This window comes from Python bivittatus, unplaced genomic scaffold, assembly GCF_059951505.1.
Source record: "Python bivittatus isolate LINGU-HERP-01145 unplaced genomic scaffold, Pbiv_v1 ctg000980_np1212, whole genome shotgun sequence".
In the NCBI taxonomy this organism is placed as follows: Eukaryota; Metazoa; Chordata; class Lepidosauria; order Squamata; family Pythonidae; genus Python; species Python bivittatus.
In genome coordinates this window covers 4,730,362-4,751,126 of record NW_028277125.1, presented here as the reverse complement: position 1 = coordinate 4,751,126, position 20,765 = coordinate 4,730,362, and the positions used below count along the sequence as shown (strand labels likewise).

General features: G+C 42.0%; 1 protein-coding gene across 1 annotated transcript; it reads left to right on the top strand.

Annotated features, from left to right (window-relative positions):
• The first annotated feature begins 206 nt into the window (after positions 1 to 206).
• LOC103065533 (cytochrome P450 2J4-like) lies at positions 207 to 16,118 on the top strand. The gene is made up of 9 exons (XM_025176763.2): positions 207 to 380; positions 2,692 to 2,854; positions 4,337 to 4,486; positions 6,512 to 6,672; positions 7,811 to 7,987; positions 9,192 to 9,333; positions 11,018 to 11,205; positions 13,070 to 13,211; positions 15,940 to 16,118. The coding sequence occupies exons 1-9, from the start codon at positions 207 to 209 to the stop codon at positions 16,116 to 16,118; spliced, it is 1,476 nt and encodes a 491-aa protein (XP_025032531.2).
• The last annotated feature ends 4,647 nt before the right edge of the window (positions 16,119 to 20,765 follow it).

Sequence of the window (20,765 nt, the reverse complement as noted above, 5' to 3'; positions counted from 1 at the left end):
CGTTCATCAAACTTACAACACGATTTTTTGAACAAGCTCCAACCTAGAAAATGCCCTGAGCAGAGATGTGGGATGGGAAGAGGACATACCAAAGAGGGAGGGAAAATGGAAATCCTCCACCCATGGGACCAAAATTAGGAGAACAAAAGGGTTCTGCAGGTACCCATCCCAGCACAGAGCACACTCCTCTGAGAAGCTGCGCAGAAATGCTTGTGTTAAGCTCCATTTTTATTCTGCTTGTTCTATGCATTCTGATTGTCCAGCTGTTGAGGCTCCAGTTCCAAAGAAGACTCTATCCACCGGGACCAACGCCCTTGCCTTTCATAGGATGCTTATGGCAGCTCAAATTCCTTCGAATAAACCGTGAACTCTTGACTGAGGTATTTGCTTTCTAACCCTTTCATCAGCTGATTGACTGTGCCAAAGGATGCATGATTGCTAGGAGAGGTGAAGGGATAATTTATTGCTAAGGGACATTGTGGCTTTTGTGTGGCCAAAGAGATGGGGGCCAACAGTGTTTTCAAGTAAGGGCTACTGCTCGTGCCCACCATGTCCTCCAAATGGACAAATGTTGATCTTTTTTGATAACTCTAATGAGAACAAAAAACATGGAGTAAATGTTTTTCCTCTTCCATTGGCCTCTCTCTCTTTGGCCTGCCTCCTTCCAATATCAACATCTATGCTCAAGGCATTTTGTACATGGGAGCACATTCAGAACACTGTGGTATGGGAATTGGTAAAAGGAAAGGTACCCCAGCTGTATCAGATCTTTCATTCTTGAGGAACCCTGTAAAAATCCTCACAAATTATATGGCTGGAAGTAAGGTGGTGTTATCCTAGTTACCAAAAAAATTAGAAGACTGATGGAACTCCAGACTGAGGCATCTGACTTGGGCGATAGGAAGAAATCAGAACAAATTCTAAAAACCTTAATCTGGAAGTCTGGTAACCATGAAGAGATTAGTGGACATTACATAGATTTGTCAAACCTAGAACCTGCTAGAATAGCATTATCTTTTTTTCTGATCAGTTAGAAGCTTAATGTATTGTTGAAAAGCATGTGTTAAAGGTCCACATCATATTTTGCATTCCAAAACTGATTCAAGGTGAGTTATGGGATAGTTGTACAGTTAAGATGGACTAGCTGACGTTGGCTGATCTCAAAGGAATCAAAACAGGGTAGGATCTGGGCTATAGGAGACCATCAAGGTTTGATGGTTAGATTGGGAAACTAAACAGATATCCCAGAAGAACACGGTGGCAAACTTTCTCCACTGTTGCCAAGAAAACAACATGAAGTTATCTGGAGTTGAGTTTGATCTGAGGGAGGCTCTGAAAATGGTATCAGAGAAGAGTCCCTTGCTCTTAAAACATGAGGCCCATGTGTATTCTTGAAGTCCTGTCCCATGACAGTACTGTGCCATACTGTGAGGGGTTGGCTTTCTTCCTTTTGTGTGCTGTGCTCCAAAAATAAATTTGTGAGCAGCTTGAAAGGATTTGAACTGTGGCAGCTGGAAGAAGTGAACTTGCTTCTACTTGGTGTGGTGGAGTTGATGCACTAGGAAATGGCTATCTGGGCTGGGTGACGTGCATCTGGAATGATAATGTGGGTGTTTAGGGTATGTTGCCATATGTTTCTAGGTTCAATTCTAGGTACTGGAAGTGACCTATAAGGCTCTTCATGGCATGGGGTGGTTTACTTGTGGGACCGTCTCTTCCTGCTTATGTCTACCTGTCCTGTTAGATCCAGCAGAAGAGGCATACTCTAGGTCCCATGGATGAAAGAGTGTCATCTAGAGGAATCCAGGAAGACATCCTTTTCTGTTGTGGCGCCCACCCTCTGGAACACCATCTCCCTAGAGATTAGTCTTGCCCCAGCCCTAATAACCCAGAAGACCTGCTTTTGTTAGTGATCCTGGGGCCCGGGGCCCAGGGCCCTTAGCCTTATCATGGCTATGCTGATTGTGCTGGCTAGTTTTATCTTGCCTGCTATATTTGTTATTGTTCTGGTTGTGATGCTTTTATCTGTTTTCATTCCTTGTTGTCCCCCTAGAGTAATCAGTTGGAGATGGATGGCCATATAAATTGAATTTAAAGACAAAAATAGATAAATAAATAATTTTCCCAACCTGCCTTTCTGACCCTCTGTATTTGAAGAGCTTTCAATATCTACATTAGATACCGTTAAGTCAGGAGCTGCAAATCTTTGTTCCTCTGGAGATCTTTCAGAACACCCTGGACATATATTTAGACCTCTAGCTGGGTAAACCAGGTTGGAATGTGGGATATACTGTATTAAGGCTAATGGGCATACCAGGATTGCAGGTTATCCTTCTGACAAATCTTTACAAAGTTTGAGAAGCTATTGTAAGGACTGAGTTTAGAGAAACAGATGAGGGAGACAAGGGTATTTCATTCATTCATTCATTCATTCATTCATTCATTCATTCATTCATTCAATTTGTCTCCGCCCATCTCCCCCCACTGACAGCAGCCCGCCAGCCAAACATTTTGCTCGGGGACCTTCCCTTTTTTTCTAGTTCAAAGCAAGCATCAAACAAGTTTGATTGAATTCCTCCCGAGTCTCATATCATAGTCACGAATGCTATGAAGGACTCAAGCTTTTTAGGTCTAGACAAGTTAAAAAAGACAAGAATCTTAAAAGGCTGTATGTGGTCATTTTTCTAACAGATGGCAAAGATCTATGGGAACATCTTTACTTTGTGGTTTGGGTCCTATCCTGTGGTTATGTTAAATGGTTTCCAAGCTGTGAAGGATGGTCTCACCAGCCACCCGGAAGATGTTGCTGGCCGGCCTATCCCCCCATTTTTTAAAGCACTAGCAAATAATACAGGTAAGATTAATTGACTTTTTCAGGTGGGGGGCCCAGGCCCCAGGACAATATTCCTTTCCTTGGTGTCACCTCTATCGTGGTAGAGCTGCAATACACAAAGTGGAGTCCCTTCAATATGTTCTCAATTTTTTCCATATGAAATTTGCCATTTTTCCCCCTAGAAATTTATTGGCCTCTTGTTTTAAAAAGTACGGTGAATTAGAATAATTATTTCATGGGGATAATTCACAAAGATTAGAAATGACATTAATGTTAAGGTTTTTTTAGTTTAATAAGAAGTTATACCCTTAAATATTCACATACTGAGCAGACTGATTTTTAGAAATTAAAGAAATTTTCCAGGAATTTCAACTGCACCGGAAGGAGGTTTAGTTGCCCACCTAATGTTAAGGAAATTGATGTCACTCTTGGTATGATGGCATCTGGAAAGGACCCAGGGCCAGATGGAATAACTACAGAAAAAATTAAGGAGAGAATCAATCCTATGTTATTGGAGAAAACTTATTCGAAAGAGGTCCTGCCACCTTTATATTATGAACCTTGCAAACTTTAATTTGAAAGGTGGAAAGGTATGAATTGTACAAGGTATCATCTGATGCTGCTGTTAAATGCTGACACTAAGATTGGCAAGAAAGTTATAGAAAGCATGATCTACAATAATTCTTCCAGCACAATCCACAAACTTCAGATAATACTGGAGTCTTGGACAATGTGCTATTCTTAAAAATATGAATCGACAGTTTTGGCATTGCTGGATGCAAAAAAAGGTCTTTGTTCTGGTACAAATTACGTTTTTGGTTCAAGTGATGAAGAAGCGTAACTAATAAAAACTGACAGAATTTTACAAAGGAAAAATAACTTACTTAAAATGGCTGAACGGCAAAATATTTGACATGTTCCTTGTTCGGCTCCCCTGTCCTCAAGGCACTGAGTGTATTGGAGGCGCCTTCCCTGAGTCTAAACTGGCCGTGTATTACTATCATACTTAAAAAAAAAAAATTACAAAAATAACTTTGGATAATATACAAGATACCCAGAATAGAGAATTGTTCAAAAATTAAATGCTAACCATTTGTATTCGTCAAAAATTTAAAGTGGTAGAATGTTAATGTAATTTTGAAATTTGATGATTCATTAAACGGCTTTTTTAGTTTAGTTTTTTCTTTTATTTCTCCCCCCCCCCCCGTATTTTACTTCTTGGTTTGCTGGCTTGTTTCTAAATGTTTTTCCCCTCTTCTTCTTGTTTTGTTTTTCTTAATTTTTGGGGGGTCCCCTTTTAGTTAGATTGGTTTAGGCTTTCTTTTTACGCATGCAGTTTCTTACTAACTCCAGAGCCCATGCTGCCCACGTGGCAGAGGTGGACTTCAGGTTTTCAGAGGCAGCCTCCTACCACAATTTTCTAGGAAGTGGATTCTGCCTTCCAGCTGGGTTTATGGACTCATTTGAGGCCAATAATCTATCCTCGTGGTTCCGTGTCATCAGGGATTTTACTGGCCACCGGTCCTACCTGGAAACATCAAAGGAGATTTTCCATGATGGCTCTGAAGACCCTCGGCTTGGGGAAGAGCATTCTGGAGTATCAGATCCAAGAAGAGGCAGAATATTTGGTGGAGGAGTTTAGGAAAAGTGAAGGTACTACGAAGTTGAAATCTTTATTTTCTTGCCAGAAGCCTGTTTTTTGTTTTGGTTTTAATTTCACAAAATTTAAACGCTAAGGCAAAAAAGACATTTCTAACAGGGGTGTCTGCAAAGGAAGGCAAAGGGTCAAAAAGGTCAAGATGGTGGCTGTGCCCACACGATCGGAGCTCTGGCCCTTTTTACATATCTTGTGCAAGGAAATATGTAAAAGGGGTGGGGCTTTGACTGCACAGCTGTGGCTTCCATCTTGACTGTTTTGAACCTCTGCAGTCACCCCAGCAAGAAGAACTTTTAAAAAAACTTCATGAAGCATTTTCATTATATGCCTATTTAAATTCATTTGTGACCTATATGCCCCATCTGATCATCTACAGGTTACCCAATGCAATTTATCTTCCTGCAGAAAGTGTGTCCAAGCCTATTTTATCTCATTACTGTGTGGCTGGGTTCATTCCATATGACTAACCTGGTTTCTAAATTAACTCCTCTTTCTGGATTAGTACAATGCCTGTGCTTAGTTTAGTATGACCTAAATTAAGCAAATGGTTGACTTCACACAATACAGTAACCCACCCCCTCGGAAAACCCTAGTCAAAGTTAAAATAAGAAAACTTTGCATGTTGACAAATGCATCTACAGTACTGGGTTTTCCACTGAGCTGGTTCACTTCTGCTGTCCTGTCACTTTCAAACTGAGTTCGGTCAACCAAAATAACCCAGAATCCCAAAGCAAATGTAATCAGAGGTAATCTGAGGTAAACTGATCCAAACGTGGGAAAGGCAACCACTTCTAAAAACAGGGGCATGCATGGAAGGGATTGGGGTGTGTGTACTGTACGTGTCAGCCCTTCAAGGTAGACCAGACAAGGACATCAAGAGTTATGCATGCTAATACTACTTTTATTATAAGTTACAGCAACAGAATTTTGTAAGTCTGAATGTGCTTCCCTCCTTCCTGCCTTTATCTTCACGAGAACTAAGGAGGGTCTTGTCTGAGATGCTGTCTCAGGATACAGTTCTGCCCTGGACTCAGATTTCTTTTATCAGATCATTGTCTTGGTTGCAGCTCTTCCTCCTGTTCCTCAAGGTTATTCCTACTTTCCATTACAATATGTGTGTGTGTTAAAAAAAGTCAAGATGCATGTAAAAAAGGGCAGAACTGCAATTGCATGATTGTGGCCACCATCTTGACTTTTTTGACCTCATTTGCAGATACCCCTGTCTAAGAACATGTTCGTCAGAACTCAAGACCCTAAATTCTCTCTCCCCATCACACAGTCCTGCTCTGATTTGATGGCACATAATCAATCCAAAGGAAGTAAAGACAAGGTCAAACTCTTGTTTCCAGATCCTGTCGAGTCTTAGCTGAAACATGCAGGTTTTTTTTTTAACTTGGATTTTTACATTAAAAAAATAGATATATTTTTCCTTATTTTTTATTCTGTTTAAGTTTCTTTCTTGTTGTTTATTAGTTGGGGTTTTTTGGGGGGGTATTTTGGTGTTCTTTTGCATTTTTGTTGAGTTTTTGCAAACTTGTTATAAAATACAATAAAAAGGGGGGAAAAGAAGAAATGTGCAGCTTTAGTTTTAATGATTGTTATTCTAGCCAGAAAAAAAATCACTCTTATTCTTACATTCCAGATGTGGTCATGCAGAAGAAGGGCTAAAACAGAAACATTTGTAAAATATCTCAAGATCTCTAAATCGATATCCTCTCTTTACTTGGGAGAAATGGTATCCAAATGCTGTCAATAAATAAAAAAATAATAGAAGAACTACTCACTAGCCCAGTGTTTCTCAACCTTGGCAACTTGAAGATGTGCGGATTTCAACTCCCAGAATTCTGGCTGGGGAATCCTGGGAGTTGAAGTCCACACATCTTCAAGTTGCCAAGGCTGAGACACACTGCACTGGCCCATCTAGCATAGTGAATTCACGGCTGCCTGTAACCCTTCTCTGTGTGCCCTGTGCCATCTTTGCAAAACGCATGCCAGTTATGAGTCAATCTTTCTATTTGCAGGAAAACCGATGAATCCTTCTTTTGCCCTTAGCCTTGGGGTTTCAAATGTGATTTGCGCGGTTGTCTTTGGACATCGCTTCTCCACAGAGGACGAAACTTTTCTTCACCTGCTGGAAGCAATAAAAAACATTTTCCAAGTCGGTGGCACTCTCGCGAATCACGTGAGCAAAGGATCTCTTCCCTTTTTCTAACGGGACAAACATCAACATGTTAGGGTTACTGAACAGGCCCCAAGCGGGAGAAAAACTTGCAGTGGGCACTAAAGGCTAGCAGGGAAGCAGGGCTATCTGCAGGAAGAGAGGTCAATAAAGTCAAGGTGGCAGCCATGACGGTGCAATTGAAGCCCCACTCCCTTTCTTTGGGGATCATGCATGTTTCACAGGTATAAAAAGGGCAGAACTTTGATTACATGATAGTGGCAGCCATCTTTTCGACCCCACCTTGGTTGTCATCCATGCTGGGGGAAGTTGGTTGGTATTCCCATCTCTATGACAGCTGTCTCTTTCTGATTCCTTTTAGTTCAGATGCTGGTGTACAAAGGTCCCTGCCTACAGTATTTTGAAATCCCGTATCTCTGAGGTTTTGCACCAAATAATCCAAACAAGAACAGCCAAATTTTAAAGATGAAAATCCTTGATAATGATACTCTCAAATGTTCCCCTGTAAGGGGAAATGATACTCTCAGACTTTAAGGGGCGCTTAGATTAATTTCAGACTCTAGACTTAATGGCCTTGTGTTTCCCTCCTTTATAGGATGATCTGTTTCTTTATTTAATGGGGGGGGGGGCTGGAATATTGTCCCAGAGTTTTGTGTTCCACTGAAATAAAAGGAAAAAAATGCCTTGCCGTTCTCAGCAACCGTTCAAGAATACAGTGTTGATACACTGCAAATACAGCAGAAAGATGAAAAGAGGAAAGTACTATCAAACAGAAAAATAAGAAAAGACCACTCATTGGCCCTCAGAACTTCCTTTATGCCTCTTCCTACAAAGATTTTTAAAACAACTAGGATTTAATTCATCTTGGAGTTAAAAGAGGATCTAGTGAAGGATGTCCCTGTTGCATTGTCTTAATAACTTCTCCAAAGGCCATTCACAAGAGAGTGACCTCCTGCATCCTTTCCCCAGGCTTTGCTCTCAAATCAATCCTATTCCCTCCATTTAATATGTATTTTTTATTTATTGTCTTTATTTATTATCTTTATATATTTAACTATTAAATTTATATTTACTGTATATATTTATATCTCACGTGACGTGACTCTGGGCAGCGTGCAAACGTTTCTTCTCTTCCCTCCAGCTATATGATATTTTCCCTTGGATTATGCAGTACCTCCCAGGACCACACAAGAGGGCTTTATTCTCACGTGACTTTGTGTGGGCGTTCATAAGAACTGAGATCAGGAAGCACCAAGAAGCAGGCGATCAAGAAAAAGGCCAAGACTTCATTCATTTTTACCTTGCTGAAATAGAGAAAGTAAGTGAGTGCTCTTCCATGGGACTATGAGACACCTGATAATGGCATCTTCTTATTTTCAGCTGTAAGGACAGTTATATTATGCAGGTTGGAGAAGTACTGTAGCACGATGTCCTGGGAGACATTTTGGTGAACTCAGATATCAGAGTTTCAGGTGTGAACTCAGAGTGTAACCAGCCAATTGAATCCCTTCATTTCCTGGGCATGTGCATTGAACCATAAACTAAATAGGGCTGGATCCACACAACGTACTATGCCACCCAATGGGCCACCAAGATTAACGCTAGCCATGTTTTGCATGTTGTAAAAAAGCAGCCACTAGCCCTCAGCTGAGTAGGATCATCAATCATCCTCAAAAGCTTTCACATTAGGGTGACAGTACTGTAAGTTGCATGTGGAAGGATGGGCAATTTAAGAAGGAAAAGACAGAGAGCTTCATTTGTTTTATCGTATGCAATGAAGTAGGGTGGAAGGGTTTATGAAAAAGGAGAAAAAAGTGAGTGATTACAAAGAAAACGAGAGAGAGAGAGAGCAGACATGAAAAGTCAGTTTGAGAGAAAAAAATAAATCACAATGCAGAGAATATCTGGCTGAAATTGATAAAGACCTTTTTTACACTGACATCAGGGAGAGTAATTCGAAGTAAAGAAGTGAAACCACCCCCTATAAAAAGTTGGTTTGGCCTCAGAGTTCATTCTTGAAGTGTGAAAAACCACTGGAGGTCTCCTTGAATATGAGAGCAGGGGGACTGGGAGGTGGGGGGAGTAAAGATGGCATTTGTGACTGTGTGATGAAAGCTCTGCCCCTCATTGCATTTTTTATCCCCCTTATGGATGCCCCTGCATGAGGAGCGCAATATTTCCTGTTGGGGAGAAAAGCAATATTTAAATTTAAATATTAAATATTACATTTCATTTAATAATTATTTGGCTGGGGAATTCTGGGAGTTGAAGTCCACACATCTTAATGTTGCCAAGGTTGAGAAACCCTGGCCTTGAGAATCATTTTCACTGGGGATCGTGACAATGCACCATCGGAGGGGACTGTCAGGGCTTTGTTACTCCATAGGAACAAATGCTTTTTTGGCACTGCCTGCTGTCCTCTTCCCCAAGGGGAGAAGGTTGAAGCTGTTGGAAGTGGCAGGGACAGGATGGAAGAATGACCTTCCAAGCTTCACAGATATTCATTTCTCTTTGTTCTGTAGACAAAAAACCAACCTGAACCACCCTATGATGAAAAGAACATGGTTCAGAGCATCTTTGATCTCTTCCTGGGTGGAACAGAGACGTCAAGCGTCACTCTCTACTGGGCGTTGTTATATATGGTGCTTTACCCAGACATTCAAGGTGAGAGAAGAATCATAGGATGGAAGAGTTAGACGGGACCTTTGTAGTCCAACCTATGCTTGGTACCTGAAGCTACTAGAAGCAGCTTAACCTGTAATTGACAAGTATTATTGGGAGAATTCTTTGGTACTCCCGGTGGTCCAAATGACAAGATATTATTTCCCACTCAAAATATCGGATGATCCAAGCAGGCCTAGCCTTTGTCTCTTCAGGCCACTTCAACTGGCATGATAAGAACAGATACTTCAGAGAGGGTGATGGTCATGTGAGGTATTTGGGGAAGACTACTAACTGTTAACTGTTGAGTAAACACAGCAGGTGTTCAGGGTGTGCCAGATACACCCCAGGTACACTCCCTTAGCATTATAGATCAGTGCCAGTGTTCATCTGTTCTCAATACCCAAGACCATGGTTTATCTGTAGCTTTTGATGTAATATTTGTCTGAGCTTCATCCAATCTAAATTACAGATTGTTACCAAATTTTATGGTGTTGCATGTTTCAGAAATTACTCAGAAGTGGGTTGGAACTTAGGTGAGTGCAAGCACAGGCCCTTTTAGCTATTCCTTAAAACACTGTTTCTTAAAATATGGTGCTAGGACTTCTGGGGGTCCCCCTAGATCCTTTCAGGGGTCTGTGAAATCCAAATTATTTGCCAGGCTGTGTTGAAATACAATATTAAAATCCCATCAAATGACCGTGAGAAGCGGGAGTGGCAGCAAATGCCTCAATTTTTATTTTTAATATGGTAAATATCAATAAATATAACCTATACAAACAAAAGCTCTTTGGGGGTCCTCCATAATTTTTAAAAGTGGGAAGGGGTCCTGAGAGAAAAAAAGTTTAAGAAAGACTTCCTTAAAGCATGTGAAGGAAGCTACCAACTGAATGACAGGCTGACCTGCATGGAGGAGGGCAAAGGGAACAGAAATGGGTTTAATGTTCTTACAGAAGAGCACTAAATCCATGTTCAAAAGGAGAAGTCATCTGTGCAAAACACTTGTACAAACCCAGAGCAAATTTTGACAGATAGCTAAATGGGCTGAGCCATCCATCTGTCGAAATTTGTCTGCTCCTCAGCCCCAATCTACTTTAAGGAGGGTGATAGATAGATGATTTCCTACTAGGGTGTGACATTTAGTGGGTGGAGAGCAAGAAAGTGCCAGGAGAATTCACTAATCCCTATCCTTTATATGCCCTGCACATAGTAAATAAGGCTACAATCATTTGTTGCATTGAGCCTGTGGCTGAGTAAGGACCAGCAGTAGGAGTAGCAAATTATGTGTTGGTAAAATTTTCTGTTGATTCAAGGACTGCTGGAGAGCATTTTTACTTGGCTGAAGGGAATTACCTTCTGATGACCGTGGCTAAGAACTAAATCTTTGCTGTAATTATGGAATGGCAACCATAGCAAAGAATTGGCAGTCTCTGAATGGGCAGGAAAGATGATACAGAACGGACGGTACCCAGTCTTTCAAAACCTATTTACTCCCCCTCCCCATCTCATCCATGCATTGAGGACAGTTGCATGTTTACATTCTCAGCATTCCTGCTTTCTTGTCTTTGCAGTTCACTCCTGCTAGGCTGAGCCTCTGCCATTAATAGACCATAGACAGCTGGGGCCATACTCAGATGCTTATTAATCCTAGCGCTAGTTAATGTGCACAATATTTGCTTCTCCTCAGACAAAGTTCAAAAGGAAATGGATACAGTTCTAACCCCAGGGCAGTCACTCTGTTATGAGGATCGCAAGAAGCTTCCGTACACAAATGCTGTGGTGCACGAAATCCAGCGCTTTAGCAATGTCATTGCAGTTGGGATGCCCAGATACTGCATAAGGGACACAATGATCCAGCAGTTTCTCATTAGAAAGGTAACCAAATCCTTGTGGCCTAGAGTCCTCCTTTCTTCTGCTCACGGTATTGCTAGATGAAGCACACGCAATTATAGGTAGTCCTCAGTTAACGATGGTAAATGGGACTGGGAATTCTGTTGCCAAGTGACATGGCCGTAAAGTGTGATGTCACGTGACTGCACCATCTTACATCGGTGGTTCCGGCAGCTCCAGTTGCTGTCATTAGGCAAATCCCACACGGTTGTTAGGCATGACATCACGTGATTGCCATTTGCAACCTCCTGCCACCTTCCCCATTGACTTTGCTTGTCAGAAGCCAGCAGTGAAGGTCACAAACGGCAACCGCTGACTGCAGGATGCTGCGACTGTTGTAATTATGAGCTGATTGCCAAGCGCTTGAATCACGATCAAAGGACCACAGGAATACTGCGATGGCTGCAACCTTGAGGACAGCCGTAAGTTTCCTTGTTCAACACCATCATAACTTCAAAGAGTTGCTGAACGAATGGTCGTTAACCGAGGACTACCTATATTTATATATGTTCATAACTGCTACTGTTGTCCTCCAATTATGTTTGGTCAGTATAACCAAAAGCTGGAGCAGCGTGAGAGAAGAAGCCAAGCAGATTTGCGGAGTGCCAAGTCGGGGAAAGCGGTGTGCCCCCACTCCCATGGCCTTCAGGAACAGTGTGAAATCTTGGCTATGCCAGATGGCCTGAGGGCCGGATGGGGGCTTGCACCAGTGGAAGTGGCTTGTGCTGTAATTGTTTTTACGCCCCGTCATCCTGAATGTTTTTAGTTTTTTATGTATTGGGTTCTTTTTATATAGCCTGGCTTTTAATTAATGTGGGTATTTATTTTTTTAACGGTTTGTGGGTTTTATTCTAATTGTGAGCCACCCAGAGTCACCCACTGGGGGAGATGGGCAGCATACGAATTTAATAAATAAATAAATGAATAAATTATTGGCCTGCTGTTTTTACACCTACAAGATCATGCCCAAAGCCATTCCCAAGCATCAAACAGGAGTAATAACTAAAAGTAATAGACTTTTGCTATTTCCTGACACCCTTTTTACTGCTGCAGAGCAGAGCAAATGAGAACAAGAAAATGATAAAGTGGGTATCAACCATCATGATGCCCCTTATGTGCCCATCATCCAAAGTCTAAAGGGGGGAGGTTGTGCCGTGACACTGTGATGCACATTTTGTCATCCCTGGGGTTAGCTGGGGGTGCATCTGTTTCCAATGTCTGTTCTTCACTCTGATTTCTTGACTAGCTTGTCAAGTTAGTTCTCGTCAGTCTATGCATGAAGTTAGGCTCATTCTTTGTTAAGGCTGAAGCACAAACATTTAAAATACATGTAGCTCTCTTTTTCTTCACACACAAAAAAGTGGATGTTTGCTCTCTTTTGAGTTGAGCTCAGCTCCTGGTCACTTCATAGAGACATATATATCATTTTTATGGCAACAAATCAGAAGTGGTTGGCCATTACTTTTTCCACAATGGATGTGTTTTTCAACTGCCCAGCCTAACATCGAGCTCACGTAAATTTCCTGGTGGTTTCTCATCCATGTGGTCCAACCGGCTTAACTGTTTAAGATCATCCAAGGTCAGTTTCAAAAAATAGAAGGTTTATTAAGATTCTTCTTTTTTTTTTTTTAAAGAAGTATTTTAATTACTGTTTGTTTAACCTATTTGCATTTTTTAGAAGAAAAAATCTTCTTTCTTCTTTCTGATCTTTAAAGCTGTGTGTTTAAATTGATTATGTAATTTCCTATTGATTTCTTGCCTTGGACTCTTTTGTCAGCAGATATAACAAACTCTTTTTGTTCCCTTAGAATGAAAAGATGAACTTAATTGCTCATTCTCTTTTTGGCAGGGCTCCACCATTTACCCAAACATGGCTTCTGCCTTGTATGATCCCAATGAATGGGAGACGCCTCTCTGGTTCAACCCAAATCATTTCCTTGACAAGGATGGGAATTTCACCTGCCGAGAAGCTTTCATCCCATTTTCTCTAGGTGCTCATTCAGCTTGTTAAAATTTCACTGAGTCTTTAATGACATGCATTGAATGTTCCTTCTTCAGGCATCAAATACTACTATAAAGAGATATTTGGTGGAGTACTTGATCCTCTCTGAGCTTGGTTGTTTGCTTGCAAACATTTCATTACCTGACTAGGTAAATCATCAGTGCTCCAAGTATTCCCCGCTGTCCAACCATTCATTCAGTGACTGTTCGAAGTTACGACAGCACTGAATGAAGGGACTTACGACCTGACCTGAAGTTACGGCAATCTGGACCCTTGGCAATTGGTTCGCCTTATGACTGGTTGCCAAGCACCCCATCATCATGTGATCACCATTTGCAATCTTCCGTGCTGCCTGCCAGGAAAGTAGGCGGCAGGAAAGTCACAAGCCGCCGCTGCCGCCTGCTGAGAGGACTTCCTCTCATCTCTGAGGGCTGCCTGATTTTGGCACAGGCAACCCTGAAAACTTTGTGCTGAAATCCTGTTTGGATTTCCAGCATGAAGGTTTTTCAGGCAGCCCCCAAAGCCCCATGCAAAGCTGTTACAGGCAGCTGTAACAACTTTGCACAGGGCTTTGGGAACTGCCTGAAAAAAGCTTTGTGCCAAAAATCCAAGCAGGATTTTCAGCCATGGAGGATGGGGGAGGGAGCAGGTGGGGAGGGAGGGAGGGGGGGCAGGGGGGTGTGTGGGAGGGTGGGGTGGGGTGCGTGGGTAAGCGGTGTGGGTTGGGTGCATGAGGATGCCCCTGCGCACCCAACCCCACCCTCCCACCCAGCCCCATGCACCCCCTCGCTCCCTCCCCCACCTGGGGCTTGCAGCTTCCTTCCAGTTTCCCCACTGACTTGACTGTGGGAAGCCGGCAGGAAGTTGCCTCACCCAACGGCCAGGGCATTCACTTAATGATGCCAACTAGGACTGCCAGAATTGTGGTTGCTAAGCAATGCGGTCATGTGATGTTTCACCTAATGACCGCATTGCTTAGCAGCCAAAGTTCCAGTCTCAACTGTGGTTGGATAGTGAGGACTACCTGTAGTGCGTGAGGGGTTTGTTCCCTGTTTTTATACAATAGCTTGCCTTGCCAGGGTTGCCTTGCCCAAGAAGAAAAAATGGGAGCCATCTACACCATGCAGTGTAGGGACTGTAACAGCCACTACATAGGACAGACAGGCAGAAGGCTAGCAGAGCACACCCATGAACACCAACTAGCATTCAGAAGACACAATGAAAACTCCTTAATCTCATAACATGTGGACAGACTCAACCATAGTTTCAGCTGGGAAACTGCAAGCATCCTAGACCAAGCTAAATCCAAAAATGCTAGGGAATTTCTGGAAGCCAGGCATTCAGACAAGACAGCCATCCATAGACACATTGAGATAAACCACACTGACACACCATTCAAAAGAGACAATAAAAAAGCTAAGAAGGAAACAAGAAGACCAGAACACATCCTCTCCAGCAACCAACACCCAGATAAGCAGGGATTAACCCCAGACAAACAATCAAGCAGAAAACAATATCCTAATCAAGGATTTACCAAGGAGAAAACCACACCAACACTGGCAGGTCAAGCTACTATATATAAACGGGGCAACCCCCCCCCCCCGCCACACTAGCACTGATGTTAGTGGGTAATGAAATGTCTGCAAGCAAACAATGAAGCTCAGAGAGCATTGAGGACTCCACAGTTCAACTCTGAACTACTATATTCTCTTCTATTGGATGTGCATTTCATGATGGACATGACTTCTCATTATGGGCAGCATGAAACACATATTTACTGTCAGCAGTACACTATTCCTTTCATGAATAGTAATCTGTACCAAGAATGTTTTAAATCAGAAAAACAATTTTGTGGTGGGTTGGCAACAGGAGTGTCTGTAGATTGTTGTCCAAAAAGCTGAGATGGCAGCCATGATGGTGCAATCAAAACTCCACCTGGTTTGTATATTCTTCAATTGTACTGCTGTGGCCGCCATCTTGATTTTTTTAAACATATCCTGTGGGCACCCTGTTGGGCATATCACATCCCAGTATTAGCTGGTCTGCAGCAGTAGCCTAGTTCAATGGAATTGCTATATTAATGCATACTGTGGATCAGCTCCAGCTAGGGATAGGAGATATTATATGTTAGGAAACACAATCTCTGATTATGTAAATATACACATACGTGTGTTCCAAAAATGCTGATAGATATCTCAGCTAAAAAACAGATGAGGTAACCAATTGAACAGATAGAACTTTTATGAACTGGGGAAAAAAAAGAAAAAGAAGAACATGGTGTGTGCTTACGGGTTCAGGTTTAATGTCTAGATCATACTACACAACCGAAGACTAAGTGGCTGTGTTCTTATGTGTGAGAGATTGTGAGGATGATGGGAGAGGAATGGAAGGAATATTACACATATAGAATCAAGAGACAGGAGGGGAGTTTCTTGTTGTCTTGTCTCATAAATGGCGAGAAACCTGGGAAGAAGCATTTAAGATCCTTCAAAGAGACTCCATCTTAATTCATTCACCGTCAAGGGGGGTGCTAAATTCTTGCACTTTCCCAGATTCTGTATTTACCCCAGAGAAGCATTATGGTATTCCACCTCTTTGGTTAGTTGTGTCTTGGGTAAATCCAGAATATGGGTTAATCCAACAACAGATTAAGCACACTATAACCCCTAAACAACCATCACCAGCACTGATTGTTTTTTCCCCCTCTTCATTCCTAGGTCATCGAGCATGCTTGGGAGACAATTTGGCAAAGACAGAGGTCTTCCTTTTCTTTGGCAACCTTCTGCAAACGTTCAAATTCCAGTTGGCCGATGGATCAAAAGACGTAACGCTTGAGCCTGTTTGGGGAGGCACTCTGCAGCCTCACTACTTTGAGATCTGTGCGATTCCTCGATAGGGCCTGTATGTCAGGTTGAATAGCAGCCGTGGATACTGGGACTGGGTATCCAAGCATCTGGGTTTGTGTCCTCCAACTTTTGTCCGAAAACAAAGAGCAAGTTTCTAGCCCTTGTTGTTGTGGAAGAAAAATCTATACAACCTAGGCCCTTTCTGCAACATGGGCTTTTGAGTACAGCCTGGCCAGCATCATCAGTGTTGGGCTGCTCTCTATATTCTTGTCATTTACCTAGTTCCACTTGCACCCTTATAACTGGGCTCCTAATCTGACCACATGTTTAAAATTAAGTTTTATTATTTGCAAAAAGGAAGAGAAGCAAGGGAAAAGGAAAAGGAAAAGGAAAACTTTAGATGATTGTTCACCACTCTTTGAATAGTCCCTTTTTTTATATATAAACTTCATAACACACAGCAAACATGTTGACATTTAGTTCAGCCTCCCTGACTTTAGAAGAGAAAGAGGAGAGTTAAAGATATAAAATAATATAAGCAGATCAAATTTTGCAGTAATTTTCCAGATGAGTCTCCCCAAAAAGGGATGCTAATTATCGCTCTGTTCTAGATGTCCTTTTTTCGTGCAATTTTGGTTGAATTTTCTTTGCTTTTTTTCTTAGTGCTTTGGACCTGTCAGAGGAATCTTGTTCACAGAGCTGCCTTTTGGGGGAACCCAGATTTAACATTAGGATCATGGATAAAGCAAGGAATGGAGACTCCACCTTTTGCTGTCTTCTACCATCTCATGAGATGCATTTTCCTTTGCTTTTAGCTATACTTGGCAGTCTAGAATTGCATATTTTGAGTTGCTGTGAAGTCAGACTTAGGCTAGAATAGGGAGTAATACTTAGCCAACTTTGGCTAGTCTCAGAAAAGCTTAGCAGGGTTAGACTTGGTTAATAGTTACATGGGAGGCCAGCACAAAATCCCTGGATAAATTGACCTACATTTGGGTAATTAAAAAAAATCCTAGAAGGAAACTACACGGACACTGAGGAGTTGATCTTGACTTGAAGAAGTCTTAAGTCAGACTTAAATTACTTTGAAGTGGAGAAGCCAGAGATAGTGCAAATGGTTTACTTATGCCTTGGTCATATCCCATCTTGATTATCTAAATCCAAACTTGGCAGCCTCCTGATGCAATATCCACGTCTACCACTAGGTGTCGGCCACACACTGTTTTTTAAACTTTTCTAAAACTAAATGGACACTTTATCAATTCTCCTTCACCCAGATGTTCATAGAGCAGTTGGCAACTGAGTAGTATCTGCTAGGATTACTGGATGCCTCTTCCCTTCAGCTTACTCCTGTGTAGCCATCATCTCAGAAATGAGCAGGGGAATCCTGTAAATACATGCAAAATCATTTTTTTTTAATGAGAAAAACACAATCTGTGGAGAATTTTATATTATGCCTACATATAGTGCCAGATTTTAAAAACAACATGGAACTTTGAAGAGAAGTAGGAGACATGGAAATTAGAAGAGAAATTAGGATCCAATATTAAACACCAATTTTTAAAAAATCTCATTTAATATTTGAAATGTGTTTTATTACTAGGTGTCCCAACCCTTTATGAAATGCTAATATTCTATGTGCAGGGAATTTGCTGTAAGAACTAGGGATGTGCAAAATGTCCAGTTCCAAGAAGTCTGGAACATTCCATTCTTCCCAGGGGTGTCCACATGGGTGTGTGTGGTTATGCATGTGCAGGTATGTGTCAAAATGAGTAAGATGGTAGAAATGGGATTGCAGCGCAAGTCCTACCCCATACAAAAGAGGTGAAGTTTGCATCATATGCCATGTCCACCATCTTGTCTGCATTAACTCCCCTCCTCCACAGATGTTGCTGGTTCTTCCTCCAAACCATGACTTTTGGCAGGACAGTGGTGGTGAAACCTGGCAAATAAGCTTTCTAGAACAGGAAATAATTTATAGTGTCTTGGAATGTATGGACATTTCAGACTAATTTTACTTCTGGAAAACTGTCCGCCCATTTCAGAACTTGCACCACTTGGCAATTTGCATTGCTCAAAATAGAACATTAGCTGTGTCTATTGTTGTTGTTTAGTCGTTAAGTCGTGTCCGACTCTTCGTGACCCCATGAACCATATTGCGCCAGGCCTTCCTGTCCTTCACTGCCTCCCTGAGTTTGCTCAGTTTCATGCTCATTGCTTCAGTGATGCTATCTAACCATCTCATCCTCTGCCGTCCTCTTCTCCTTTTGCCTTCAATCTTTCCCAGCATCAGGGTCTTCTCCAAAGAGATCTCTCTTCGCATTAGGTGGCCAAAATATCTGAGCTTGAGCTTCATTATCGATCCTTCCAATGAGCAATCAGGGTTGATTTCCTTTAAGATTGACTGGTTTGACCTCCTAGCAGTCCAGGGGACTCTCAAGAGTCTTCTCCAGCACCACAGTTCAAAGGCATCAATTCTTCGGCGCTCAGCCTTTTTATGGTCCAGCTCTCACAGCCATACATTACTACTGGAAAAACCATAGCTTTGACTATGCGGATCTTTGTCGGCAAGGTGACGTCTCTGCTTTTTAATATGCTATCTAGGCTTGCCATAGCTTTCCTCCCAAGGAGCAAGCGTCTTTTAATTTCATGGCTGCAGTCTCCGTCTGCGGTGATCTTGGAGCCCAAATAAATGAAGTCTGTTACTGCTTCCATTTCTACCCCTTCTATTTGCCAGGAATTGATGGGTCCAGATGCCATGATCTTCGTTTTTTTAATGTTGAGTTTCAAGCCAGCTTTTGCACTCTCCTCTTTCACCCTCATCAAGAGGCTCTTTAGTTCTTCTTCACTTTCTGCCATTAGGGTGGTATCGTCCGCATATCTGAGGTTGTTGATGATTCTCCCTGCAATCTTAATTCCGGCTTGTGATTCTTCCAGCCTGGCATTTCTCATGATGTACTCTGCATATAGGTTAAATAAGCAGGGTGACAGTATACAGCCTTGTCGTACACCTTTCCCTATTTTGAACCAATCGGTTGTTCCATGACCGGTTCTAACTGTTGCTTCTTGGCCCGCATACAGATTTCTCAGGAGACAGGTAAGGTGGTCTGGTATTCCCATCTCTTTAAGAATTTGCCATAGTTTGTTGTGATCCACACAATCAAAGGCTTTTGCATAGTCAATGAAGCAGAAGTAGATATTTTTCTGGAACTCTCGTGCTTTCTCCATGATCCAGCGAATGTTGGCGATTTGATCTCTAGTTCCTCTGCCTCTTCGAAACCCAGCTTGTACATCCGGTAGTTCTCGGTTCATGTATTGCTGAAGCCTAGCTTGTAGGATTTTGAGCATAACCTTGCTAGCATGTGAAATGAGTGCAATTGTGCGATAGTTTGAGCATTCTTTGGCGTTGCCCTTCTTTGGAATTGGAACGTAAACTGACCTTTTCCAATCCCGTGGCCACTGTTGCGTTTTCCAAACTTGCTGGCATATTGAGTGCAGCACTTTAACACCATCATCTTTTAGTATTTTAAATAACTCAGCTGGAATACTGTCATCTCCACTAGCTTTGTTGTTAGCAATGCTTCCTAAGGCCCACTTGACTTCACTCTCTAGGATGTCTGGCTCAAGGTCAGTGATCACACCAGCGTGGACATCAGGGACATTAAGATCTTTCTTGTATAGTTCTTCTGTGTATTCTTGCCACCTCTTCTTAATCTCTTCTGCTTCTGTTAGGTCCCTGCCTTTTTTGTCCTTTATCATGCCCATCTTTGCACTAAACGTTCCTTTCATATCTCCAATTTTCTTGTAGAGATCTCTAGTCTTCCCCATTCTATTGTTTTCCTCAATTTCTTTGCATTGTTCATTTAAGAAGGCCTTCTTATCTCTCCTGGCTATTCTCTGGAAATCTGCATTCAGTTGCTTATATCTTTCCCTTTCACCCTTGCTTTTTGCATTCCTTCTTTCCACAGCTATTTGTAAAGCCTCATCAGACAGCCATTTTGCTTTCTTGCATTTCTTTTTCTTTGGGATGGTTTTAGTTGCTGCCTCCTGTACAATGTTACGGACCTCCGTCCATAGTTCTTCAGGCACTCTGTCTACCAAATCTAATCCTCTAAATCTATTCATCACCTTCACTGTGTACTCACAAGGAATATGATCTAAGTCATACCTGAGTGGTCTAGTGGTTTTCCCTACATTCTTCAATTTAAGCCTAAATTTTGCAGTAAGAAGCTCATGATCTGAGCCACAGTCAGCTCCTGGTCTTGTTTTTGCTGTCTGTATAGAGCTTCTCCATCTTTGGCTGCAAAGTATATAATCAATCTGGTTTCGGTATTGACCATCTGGTGATGTCCATGTGTAGAGTCGTCTCTTGTGTTGTTGGAAAAGAGTGTTTGCTATGACTAGCTTGTTCTCTTGACCGAACTCTATTAGCCTTTGCCCTGCTTCATTTTGTACTCCAAGGCCAAACCTGCCTGTTATTCCGATTACTCCTTGACTTCCTACTTTAGCATTCCAATCCCCTATGATGAAAAGGACATCTTTTTTTGGTGCCAGTTCTAGAAGGTGTTGTAGGTCTTCATAGAAGCGGTCAACTTCAGCTTCTTCAGCATCAGTGGTTGGGGCGTAGACTTGGATGACTGTGATGTTGAATGGTTTGCCTTGGATACGCACTGAGATCATTCTGTCGTTTTTGAGGT